At 32.3% G+C, this 12,162-nt stretch overlaps 1 protein-coding gene across 1 annotated transcript; it reads left to right on the forward strand.

The window, feature by feature from the left end:
- The first annotated feature begins 881 nt into the window (after positions 1 to 881).
- LOC113872844 lies at positions 882 to 11,352 on the forward strand. The gene is made up of 14 exons (XM_027510696.1): positions 882 to 1,177; positions 1,265 to 1,349; positions 1,630 to 1,732; positions 2,086 to 2,170; positions 3,092 to 3,175; positions 3,516 to 3,970; positions 6,223 to 6,304; positions 6,394 to 6,570; positions 6,654 to 6,707; positions 8,011 to 8,103; positions 8,194 to 8,262; positions 9,110 to 9,156; positions 9,355 to 10,068; positions 10,934 to 11,352. The coding sequence occupies exons 1-14, from the start codon at positions 1,049 to 1,051 to the stop codon at positions 11,310 to 11,312; spliced, it is 2,556 nt and encodes an 851-aa protein (XP_027366497.1). The 5' UTR covers positions 882 to 1,048; the 3' UTR covers positions 11,313 to 11,352.
- The last annotated feature ends 810 nt before the right edge of the window (positions 11,353 to 12,162 follow it).

The raw sequence follows: 12,162 nt of genomic DNA on the forward strand, positions 1-12,162 counted from the left end.
AATTAATAAATTTATTAGATTTTTATACTTTTTTCCCTTTTGCCTTGCATGACTATTGAGAACAATTATTTAAGAAAAAAAATATTAATATTGTATGACTATTTTATATTAATAGATCTATTATGAGTGATTAATAATCATAAATAAATTAAAATTATGATTAAACTAAATTTAAACATAAAGAAGTATAAAGGTGAATCCATATGTTTTAAAGTTTAACTCAAATAGTTTATTATCATAAATTGTACTATTTTATTTCTTTTGAATTACTTTTAAATTTACATCTTTCTTTATTTTATTTCATTACACATTTTTTTAGTTCAAATAATTAAATTAAAATATTCTTAATATTTAGAAACAATTTTTGTGAAACGATATTATAAGAACTTTTTAAAACTTTTTATTACTTTTCGACATACACTCTCTCACAAATAAGTTTTTATCACTGTTGTTGGGATTATTTTATAATATTAAAAAATTCTTGTATTTAATTAGTTTAAATAGTTCTTATTTTTTTTTATTTTTTAAGCTTTAATTTTAATTTATTTTTGTTAAGTTTGAATAAATATCTTAAAAAATTTATATAGAACATTTTTCATAAATTAAAAAAATTTATTTTCTCAAATTAAATAAAATAAAATGAAAAACTTATCAAAATATAAAAAAGAATTATTTTTAACTTATAAAAAAATTAAATTTTTGTATTAATTTTTTCTCTTGTAAAAATTTTTCTAATAATTTGCTCATATTCAACATTAATATTTTGTCAGATTTGATGTCATTACTTTATTATTAATAATAATTTTGTCTTTGTATTGCCGAGTTGGGCTGCCGTTGTTTTGGGTCTTTCCTACTTATATGTAACCTTGAGCCTAAAAAATAAAACCTATTTTCATCGGAAAAAACTGATACAGGGATCGAAAAGAAGAGAAGAATTCAATTTATTATATAACAGATATAGATTGCGATTTATTTGTAGGCTAAGGGGGATTCGAACTCTCACCACCCACCTTCTCTCGTCTTCTTCTCTCTTAAAACACAGCACAAAATGGCGCGTTCTTGTCCCTGTCCGTTACAACCTGCTATGCTTTTGGGTTCACCTTCTTTCCCAAACGCTATTGCTTGGTCTGATGACAACCTCATTGCTGTTGCTTCCGCTCACCTCGTCACCATTCTCGTACCCTACCAAATCTGTACCACGCAATATTCACTTTTTTTTTTCTCTCTCTGGCGAATTAAGTTTTCTTTTTCTTCTCTTTTTCAGAGACCAGACTTGCCTATTGGACCACGTGGCGTAATTAAAGTCTCCCCAAGTGAACCCCTTCCCGTAGGGTTTGTAGAAAGAAAAGGTAATACTACTCAAAATCACTCGTTAATAACAGTTGTTAATTAATCGTTAGTGTTTTGCTTCAGTTGCATTAACACTAGAAAGCTTTAGATTGTTGAACTCTATGAACTGTTTTATGTATAGTAGGAGTTTGTTATTCGACATTATTATTATGAGCTTTGTGGTTTTAGTTAAAAAGTCATGTGATAAATTTGGATGAGACCGTGGAATTTTCACTTGCCAAGGTGTCAGCCGCAAAGTGTTAATATGAGCTTACATGTTCGAATTGAACTTATGCACAGATTTGCCCTCTGGATGCCTCTTGCCTATGGCATTGTATCGCGATGATAAACCTGTTGTGAGATCAATATCATGGTCTCCGCTTGGCATGGCTGCAAATTCAGGGTATGAATTTTGGTTTTCCTGAATAATTTCATTTGATGTTTTTTGGTTCGTCCCTATTTTTGTTTTAAGACTAAATGTAGAACTAGGAAGCAACTATAGAGGCATAGATTTTTTTGTTATGTGTTAAACAGCTCACGTAATACCGGATTGGGGTTGTGGCTGGGGAAAACTTTCTCTGAAATGGTGATTCTACGTTTTCTGCTTTTGATTTTGCAGAAAAGGACTGCCAGGGGTTGTCCTTTACTTCTATTGTGACCAACTACTGTTGGCTAGTAGCGTCATCGTATGTTCATTCCTGAAAAGCTTATGTTTTTATGGGTTTAAATGACATTTTATGATTTAATCTGCTACAGGTGCTTGATTGCTGTTTGCACCTATGAAGGTCATGTGAAGATTTATCGTCCACCTTTTTGTGATTACTGTGCTGAATGGATTGAGGTACGTGTGGTGGAAGTGCTTAATACCACAGAATTGGAATTGGTGCCATCAGCAAACATGATTTTGAATCTGTAAACTATTGGGCTCCAGAGGGGGCCATATTGTTTCAGTTTCAAAATGAATTTGTAATTCCTACCCTGTGTTGTTGTTTGTAGCATCTATGAAGTATAATTAAAAGGACTGTGGAAAAGCATGTTACGAAGAATGTTATTTCAAATTCTTTAGCATTGAAACCTAGATACTCCAAAATTGGTAAATTATAGGTGTCACACCCATATCTGATACCGATGAGTACAATACTTCCTAGATATGTATCCAATGAGTATCCTCCAATTTTTTTAATATTTATTGACAGATGTTTGGGATATGGTCCAATACTTTGAATAGGACTAAAACTATATATGGCGCTATCTTTTCCCCTGTTAAAGCTATAATAAAAAGTAGTAAACAACTATATAGAGCCAAGATTTCAATTGAATAGGACTAATGATCCTTATTGTGACCCTTTGACATGGGTGAGGGAATGTATTCTGGTTTGGGAAGAGAGAGTATTCTGATTTGGGAAGAGAGAGCATATGTATGTAACTATGATTTTCTTATGTGAATTGTTATTATCACCCATTAATATAATCATGTATTAATGAGAAATATTCAATATTTCTTTACAAATATTGTCCATTTATTTAAAGGATTTTTTTTTCTTTTTCAAATTCATGTTACCATATCTACGATACATCATATTGAATTTTTAATTTTTCATATCCTCATATTTGCGTTGTATTTGGTATTTGGGGTACAGAGCTTCATAGTATTTCCCATCTGTGGATTTGTGCAATATAAAGAAATGAATATCTTTAATATTATATTTGTTTCTTTGAGCATTCTTGTAAGTATAATATGCTAATCTTCTTTTCTATTCAGGTTGTGGATATAACTAAACAACTGTATGAATATCTTAAATGTACTGACTTTCAAGGTACAGGGATTGCTTCAGATGTTTCTGATGTAAGTTATCTAATTCATCCATGTTCTTGGCTGGTGTTCTTTTTCTAAATTTCTTTGGGGTTAATTATTCAGTGTGAGACGTGTCATACTTATGATCTAATTTTTCTTTATGCTGTACTTATCAATTTCTGACATCATTCAGCTGCCAGTAGAAAAGCTAAGATAAGCTGATAACATGTGAAAGACTTTTATGGGACAAATGTGAAGTGTGTATGACTATGAACTAGTGTTTTGTTACTTATGCTATTTATGTGCAAGTCAGGGTTATGTTCTACTGGAAACAATGTGTTTAAGTTCAAATCTAAAACATCTCTATTTTTTGTGTTGATTTGATTGTTAGGTGCTTAATAATAGATCGTGCCTGCTGAAAAATGCATCAGATCAAATGGATTCTCTGTCTAACACTAATGGGAAAGTTTTGAAAAAGATGCCTGAGAACCACTTGTTGCCACTGATAAGTGCTGATCAATATGCTTCTCGTAGTGCAATGCTATGTTCACTTGTTGTTTCGTGGTCTCCCTTGCTGCATGTAGAATCTGAGTCTTATCCAATTCCTAATATTTGTGCTTCTGTCAGTCTGCTTGCTGTTGGTGGGAAGTCTGGTAAAATTTCTTTATGGAGATTTCACCCTCCAGAATGCTATACTATTCAGGATGGAAAAGTCCCAACTACTGTGAAGTTTGTTGGCCTTCTTCAGGCACATAATTCATGGGTTACAACTATAAGTTGGTTGTTGTTTGCTTTTGATTCTTCAAATCCTCAAATTTTATTAGCTACTGGAAGCTCTGATGGGAGGTGAGTTAAGCATGCTTATGCAAATGTGTTATTTTTGTGCTGATTTCATGAATTTATCCTGTTAAACTACCTATACACATTACTGGCGTTATGTGCCAGATTTTTTATTTGTGCTTTATCTGCATCATCCTAGTGACAATGAAAATGCTCCCAATGATATCTCATTAAGTTTATCTAAAAGGTGGTTTCAAAATAGACCGGACGATAAGTCAACTGCAACTATTTGTGGCTTTTTTATACTAGTGTTTTTAGTAACCTTTTCTTAGGACACTTGAACGTTAACCTTTATATCCTACATCCTACATATATTGCATGGTCATGCTTTTTGTGTCATTAGCCTGAAACTGAAAACAAGTCTTTCATTCTGGCCATTCATCCATTATAACTGTTCAAGCTTTTGTGAAAATAAATATTCATTCTTTTGATTTTCATGCTTCTTAAATGAAGAAGCTGAACATGTCCCTTCCTAGGAAAAGGTAGGGAAAGACTCCATAATGTTTGATTAATCAAGTAAATCATGTCAGATGCTGTAGACTAATCCCTATAATAGTGCACTCAAGCTTTTGACCTTGATATCATTCAAGAAGCTCATATTGGTCTATTGTATTCTAGTGACATAAAAAGCAAAGAAAGCTGTGAATTCTCTTTTTTCATTTCTCAAATCTGCTCAACAGACAGAGTAAGGGTTTGAAAAGATATGGTTATCTCATGATTGTCAAAATATTTTTATGGGTTTCTTTAGCAATCTTATAAAATTTAATAAAGTTTTTGATATTATATTTAGCAGGACTTAGACAATTTTGATTCCCTAAGATGAAAAAGGATTATTATGTTTGGTTGGGAGTGGGGTTGTTTGGAAAGAGAGTTTTGGAGGGAAAGGAACAACAAATTTTCTATTTTAAATGAATATATTTAAATTAATATTTTTTAAAATAAAAGATATGAAATGATATATTAACATAAATTTAATGTATTAATTATGCATTTATCATCATAAATAATATATAATTATCTTAATTTAAAATTAAAAAATATGTCCTCCCCTCCCTTTCCTTTCAACATCCCTCTTCCAAACAACCCCAGTTTTATAAAATACCACTCAAGTTCAAACGAAAAAAAATGTACCACACAACTATAAGACCTACAATGTTGTATAGAATTTTGAATATTGGACAAAAAGCCAACAATGAGAATAAACTCTGGCAGAGATGAGTGTGTGTTGTATGAGTGGACATGCTAGACAAGATAGGATTAGGAATGAATGCATAAGATAAAATGTTAACATAGTAACTTATTTTGTAAAAGATGGTAGAAACTTGTGTTAGGTAGTTTGGGCATGCATGGAGAAGAGTTGTAGCAGTCTCAATAAGGAGAGTAGATTAGATGGAAGGTAGTTCAATTGCTACAGACTGAGCAAAGTCTAGAAAAACTATAGGTAACACAGTTTAAAAGGATTTTAGAGGTCAATTATGATTTATGATAATGCATCATGGCGATGTTTGATTCATGTGGTCCTACCTAGGGTGAAAGATTTAGTTTTTGGTGTCGGATTTGATGACATAGTCAAGGCAGAATAATTAGAATTTTTAAATAAATAAATTTTGAAGCTGTTTTGTGGAGGAAGCAGTCAATCCGATGTGGACATTTATAAATTGTATGAAAAGTGGATGAGGATTAGAACTAAAAAGTCCTTGAAAGAGAAGGGTATCAATCACCATAGAATTGCCATATCCTATAAAGAACAGGAAAGTTAATTATATAAGGATTTAGTTTTTATTTACTCATAATACTGAAATAAATGAAGACCACATTGACATTAATGTGTGTAAGATGAAAATTCCTTTTGGTTGTACACCTAATAACCAATTCTTGTTTATCTGTGCTTTTTATTAAAAGATAAATTGCTTTTTAATTAAAAGATGTGTTTGAAAATTTTATAGTAACTAATATATCTTTTTTAAAGCAAAAACTTTAAAAGAGCTGTATTAGTGTTTTTCTCAGAAGATAAACTGCTAAAAATGTAAAATAACATCTGAGGAACAGCTCTGAAAAAGGTTGTGCATAGAATCACATTTTTCCAAGTTGAAACAAATAGGCCTTAGAGCTTTCCAGAATAATTGATTCTTCACATGGCATCTAAGTGATCCTTATTTTCACACACTCCCTTCCTATTAGATTGAATTTTTGTATAATATTATGTTTTGCACCTAATATCTGAGCTTAGCTGAATGTATCATGTATGTGTTTTGTAGTGTTAAGATTTGGTTGGGTGACAATGAGAAATTGCTGAAATCATCAGCAGTGGATCAAACTTCATTCTCGTTATTGAAGGAGGTACCTCCTATGTATTTTTTGGATATCTTTTCATTTCAATCTTTTCTTTTTGAATAATTCCTTCATGCAACATTCAATTTTCTAAATAGGTTATAACTGTCAATGCTGTCCCAGTTTCTGTACTTTCAGTAACCTTACATTCTCAATACCCTTCCAAGATGCTTTTAGCCACGGGTAAAGTTTCTGGTTCAGTTGAAGTATGGCTATGTGACATGTCCTCTAGGGAATTTGATAAGCTTGGCTCATATGATGCACATGATTTTGTTGTAAGTTTTTTCCCTCTTTTTTGGAGTCAGTTGAAAGAAAATGGGCACATTCCTCTGATGATAAGCAATTTTTAATTCTTCAGGTTACTGGTTTGGCCTGGGCATTTGGTGGAAGATTTTTGTACAGCTGTAGCCAGGTTATATTCTTTACATTAGGAGATTTGGCCATTTTTCTGTCATAGTATCATTAAATTTATAACATTGTGGAAATAAAATAAAATTCATAGCTACGTGGACATAAATTGTATCTTATTTTCCATGTTCTATTAGTTACATTCTTGATTTTCGTTTATGTTGTTATAAGCTTGGCAAAAGTAGAGTAAGAAAATCTAGAGATTTGAATCAAGTTTGATGTATTAAAGACAAAGAAGGAAAAATTTTGGTTTCAAATTAAAACATCAAAGATTTTAATGATGGACAAGGAGCAAATGAAAGTACAATAAGATTAGAAGTGCAAGCGAAATATTTAAATTTGGCATATTATCATAGGATGAGTTGGAGAAGTAAAAAAAATTCTTAAGAGAATGGACAATAGTAAAACGATTTTTTGATTAATTAAATTTCTGAAAATTTAGTTTTTGACCGAACTCAATAGCGTTATGTGATCCATGTATGTGACTTCACCTAGTAGGATAAGGATTGGTTGTTGTTGTTGTTAAACTTGATTTGTTAACTGTCTTGATTATGGATTACAGCTGGGTAATTAGAAAGGGAAAAGAAAAAAAATGATAGAAAGAGAGAAAATTCAGCGAAAAAAGTTGGAAAGTTCCTCAATTTGTGATTTTAAATATCTGAACTGAATCAATCAGATGTGACTATGTGAATAATATTTATAGTTACAGAGACAGTTGTTAAATCTGTTAGACCTGTAAAAGTAACAGTGACAGTTTCTTCATTTGTGGTTTTGTATTTCTGAATTGAATCATTCATATCTGACTTCATGAGTGTCTATATAGTTGCAGCGACAGTTATCAGATTGGTTAGAGTGTTACTAGAATGCTTATAGTTCAGAGTTTTGTTTGCTTTGTCATCTTTAAAGTTATATTCAACTGGTCCTTATAAAGTGAATAAAAAAAACTGTGAAAACTGGAGAAGGAAAGGAAATCAAATATGTAACCAAGCTTCCAGAAAAGGCTGAATCTACTTGCCCTTCTAGAACTTGAAACTCTGAGCTCCATTCAGGGTGTCAACTGGTTGGTTTTCAAATGAAGCAAAAATTTGGTATCTAGAATGATTAGTTTTCTGTATTCTGAAATGGAGAGTTTTAAGATAGATCAACTAATTAGATTAAGCATCAAACACTTTACAGTTTAAAATACATTCAGCATAATGTTGCATATCTTTCTTCCATCTTTTATACAGTTGCTAAGATGTTCTTTAAAAAAATTGGTGCTTCTGCTGTGCATTTATGATTGATGAATGGTTGTTTAATGTTTATAGGATAATTTAGTGCGTAGCTGGATTTTGCATGAGAATCGTCTCGATGAAGTAACCATCTTTTCTGACATGCCCTGCAGTGACAGTTCAATCTGTGTATGTTATTACTTTCCTTTTTAGTTTCTATCTCCTTATTATGATCTTTAATTTTTCCTACTAAATCAATTATGCTTTTCTTCCTTGCAGACTTCAAGAGATGCATTTGATTCATGTTTTGGTGTAGCTGTGTCCCCTGGAAATCTTGTCATAGCTACTGTATGATATTGTGTTTCCATTTCAGTTTTCGCATTTTTTATCAGTCAGTCCTTGACATATTCATTTTACTTTGCTATGTTGGGATATCATGTACTTATTGAATACAAAGAACCATTTCATTTTGAAACTGCCATTGTTCGCATTCATTTGCATTACCCCCATCATAAACTAATTGAATAGTCTTGGCTCATGGCTCTTGAGAAACCCTGGAAAACATCATGTCACTGACTTTCATCTGGGAAATCTTAGTCATTCTATGTGCTCAAACCATGTCGAGTTTATTTTGGGATTTTGAATAAATGATTCATTACATCCTGGGGTTTGAGTCTCTGTTCTCTGAGACACATTAAATTCCTTACAGCAACTCTCTATGTCTCCTCAATTTTTGTGAATAATGTTCTCAGTGATAATGATGTTTATATTTTCGTAGATGTTTGATTGTATCTGACTGTTTGTTCCTTTATTCTAGTTAGAGAATATATAGAAGTAGGAGGTGACCTTGTAGTTCAGCATTGATTCCTTAACCTTAATTAATAGAGGTCTGACAATTTATGTTAATCTTATGTTCCAACCTGCTAAATTCCAATATGCTTAATTTCTTTCCTAATCTTTTTTTCAAAGAGCAGTATGTTGAGTGGATTGATTTGATAATTGATTATATGACAAGAAGTGTTGCTGGACAGACAAATATGGTGCCAGAAAACATGGCAATTTCATTTAAAGCTTTGATATATTCTGTTTATTATATTTGCACTAAAACATGTGCAGACTGTTAGCTATGTATCCTCACATGAAATTCTATTTTATGTTGTTATTTCTGAGTATTTTTGCTGCTTGTTTGTTGCAGGTCCATTGCTTTGATGTTGAGAAACTGAATCGAATGTATGAAGGAAGGTATTTTCTTACCTTTTTTTGCCTTCCTTTCTGGCTGTGTGTGGGGGGAGGGGGGGGCTTGGGGATAAGCGGATATTTTTCCTGGTCGAGTATAATTTTGTACCAATTGGAGGAAAATATACTCAAAATTGCAACTCAAGTCACTCCAGTCCAAAGTAGCAATGTGGAAATTTAACAATTTTCTTGAACTTTGGTTAGGTTTCTGAGGGCAGCTATTGAATACTTTTGGATTGGTGGGCTACAAGTGAATGTTAAGTTGAAATCTCCCTTTTCATGTTACATTGAAGAAAATTCCAGTGTTCCAGAGAAAGATTTAACTTATTGGGGAAACAATATCATATGGTCTTTAAACCAATATCAATGTCTTGATAAGCCTCTAGTTCTGCGGGACATAATTGCAGCATTGTTGGCATTCAAAGATAACAATTCAAAATATTTAGAACGTTTACTGATAAAGTGGATCTCATCAACATTTCTACCATCACATATAGACCTTCCTCCTGAAAAAGTTTTACCACTTGTCTCTTCTAGCTTGGCAGACATTTCTTCTCGACTGCTACACTTGCTCAATATAATATGTAGACGTGTAATGTTAGCAGAGCTGGATGCTGATCAAATTACTAGAACAAACAGAAAAGTTCAAAACCTGGAAGGGTCATGTCCTGCCATGGAAAAGGAAATTGCTAAGTGGAAAGAAATTCTTCTAAGCAGTGAAAGAGAACTTCGTGAAAGGCTTGTTGGTTTTAGTTTTTCTGCTTTCCAAACTAACATGTCCCATCCAGAAACAGATCCTTCCCAATGTGGTTGGTATCCTGTTGGACTGGCACAGATGGAACAGTGGATTGCTTTAGATCAGGAACATTTACGTGAGCCATTGAAATCCATTGCATCAAAAGTTACTCATGAGAAAAGGTACTGCTTGCAGTTATTATATATTTCAGATATCATTTCTTTTTTGTATTGTCTTACTGTAAAGTTTATTTTTTAATTCTTTATCATAGTTTTGTCTGTGCACATATGATAAACCTTTTGTCCCAGAATTGAGGATAACTAGACATCAATCTGAGTAACATATTCCCAAAAAAGGTGGAGAACTTTATCTGATTGTAGTGGAAACTGTACATAATTGCAATGCAATAGCCACCCCTCCGCCCTAAATAAAACTTGATGGAAAGTAATTCTCAAAATGGAATAATAGCTTGGTGGAATATTAACACAAATGGTATCATGAAACAAAATAGTGTCCTTTCTAATCATTTTACTCATCAATCGACTAGTCCATTGCAACTCATTCCCATTCATGATGGAATACTGTATTTTCTTTCTGTTTTGGTGACATTTTTTGCCTGAATAAAGAATTTTTTTCCTTTTAGTGCTCATAATAAACAAAATATGGATTTTGCTGTGATTAGTGATGTAAGAAACTGTTTGGAGAAGGGATTTTCCGATAATAAATTATGAAAAAATGCAAAAACAAAAAAATGGTAAAATAATTAAAATCATGAATAGTAACCAGCTAACTATTTATCAACATAATTATTACTTTGAGAGGTTAATTATTCATAAATTAAAATCATTTTGTAACTTTCCCTTAATTTTTACTGGTAAGTTCTTGTTGATAAATAATTTCCTTGGCACATAGAAAACGTCTTACATAAATTTGCTTGTTAACAACCATAAACTTGTTACTAAGCTTGTAAAAGTCACAATTTTGTGGATTTAGTTCAGAACTTCAAATATGCTTATTACAGTATTGTGTATTTGTCTTAAAATGCAGGTTTCTGACCAGTAAATGTTCAGCAGTAGAGTCATGCAGTTTTTGTGCAGCATCTGTTCCATTTGAATCCCCCGAGTTTGGTTTTTGTCAAGGTGAAGATTGCAGTAGTGGCAACGATAACCGTCACAGGTTATTGAGATGTTCTGTTTCTATGCAGGTTTGCCCCATTACTCCCATATGGTATTGTGTATGTTGCCAAAGATCGGGCTTTAGATTGGCACCAGAGCAGCTTTTTAGAATGTCTTCATTTCATCTAGATTCAGACTTTTCTACTAAATCTTCTTCTCAAGCAGTATCCTCAAAACCGTTGTGTCCCTTTTGTGGGATAGTGCTACAGAGACAACAACCAGACTTTCTACTTTCTCCTATACCTGTATAAGAATATTTAATATTTTTTATATAAATGTGTTGTTTTGATTTTAAGAGCTTGTCATGCTTTAATCTCACGTAGAATTCATTTTAGTTGGCTATTTGGTATCTGATTAATTATGGGAAATAATCTTCCTTTTTTTTTCAAACCGCTTAGGAAGCTGCAAAGTATTAAAAAAATGCAATTATTTTCTGAAAATAAAATAATCCAGACACGCACAGGTTAATTTATCAATGCCTTCATCCTCTGTGCATTATATAAGAGAGAGAGAGAGAGAGAGGGGGGGGGGGTTTGCTGAGGATTACTTGTATGAAACCATTGCTTCTCTTTGTAAATGTTTATGTGCAATCATTATTAGGGTATAGAGATAGATAGTAGAAAGCAAATGTAGCATATACTTAATGTTACAATATGAGAAGGAAAGTAGCTGTATGTCTGACGACTTGTTTGCAAGTCCACAAGCAATTGGCTCACCATGCAGTGAAAGGGGGTAAAAGAGTATCTATTCAATAGAACTCATGTAACAGCTTTTAATATTCTTTTGTTAATATCTGTTTTCCGTTTTTACTATTGTATAATATTCATTCCATTGAACCTGTATTGTTGGTAATATGCCTAATTTTAAGCATTTTGACGAACTAGCATGTTATGGAATGAGTACAAGCTGTTTAATAAAATGATGATTATTGTTTATTTGTTCTGGCTATGGTGGCTAGTTTGTGAAAGTTTCAATATTGTTAACCTATTATTTTATTTTTAATCTTGCTTATCAAGTGCCACGATCTATCTTCCATTCAGTCAGGGACTTCCCTTCTGTGAGGAACTTGAAGTTCTGATTCTTTTGTAATTGTTGCCATGA

Source organism: Abrus precatorius, unplaced genomic scaffold (genome assembly GCF_003935025.1).
Source record: "Abrus precatorius isolate BTA unplaced genomic scaffold, Abrus_2018 Scaffold7, whole genome shotgun sequence".
Lineage (NCBI taxonomy): Eukaryota > Viridiplantae > Streptophyta > Magnoliopsida > Fabales > Fabaceae > Abrus > Abrus precatorius.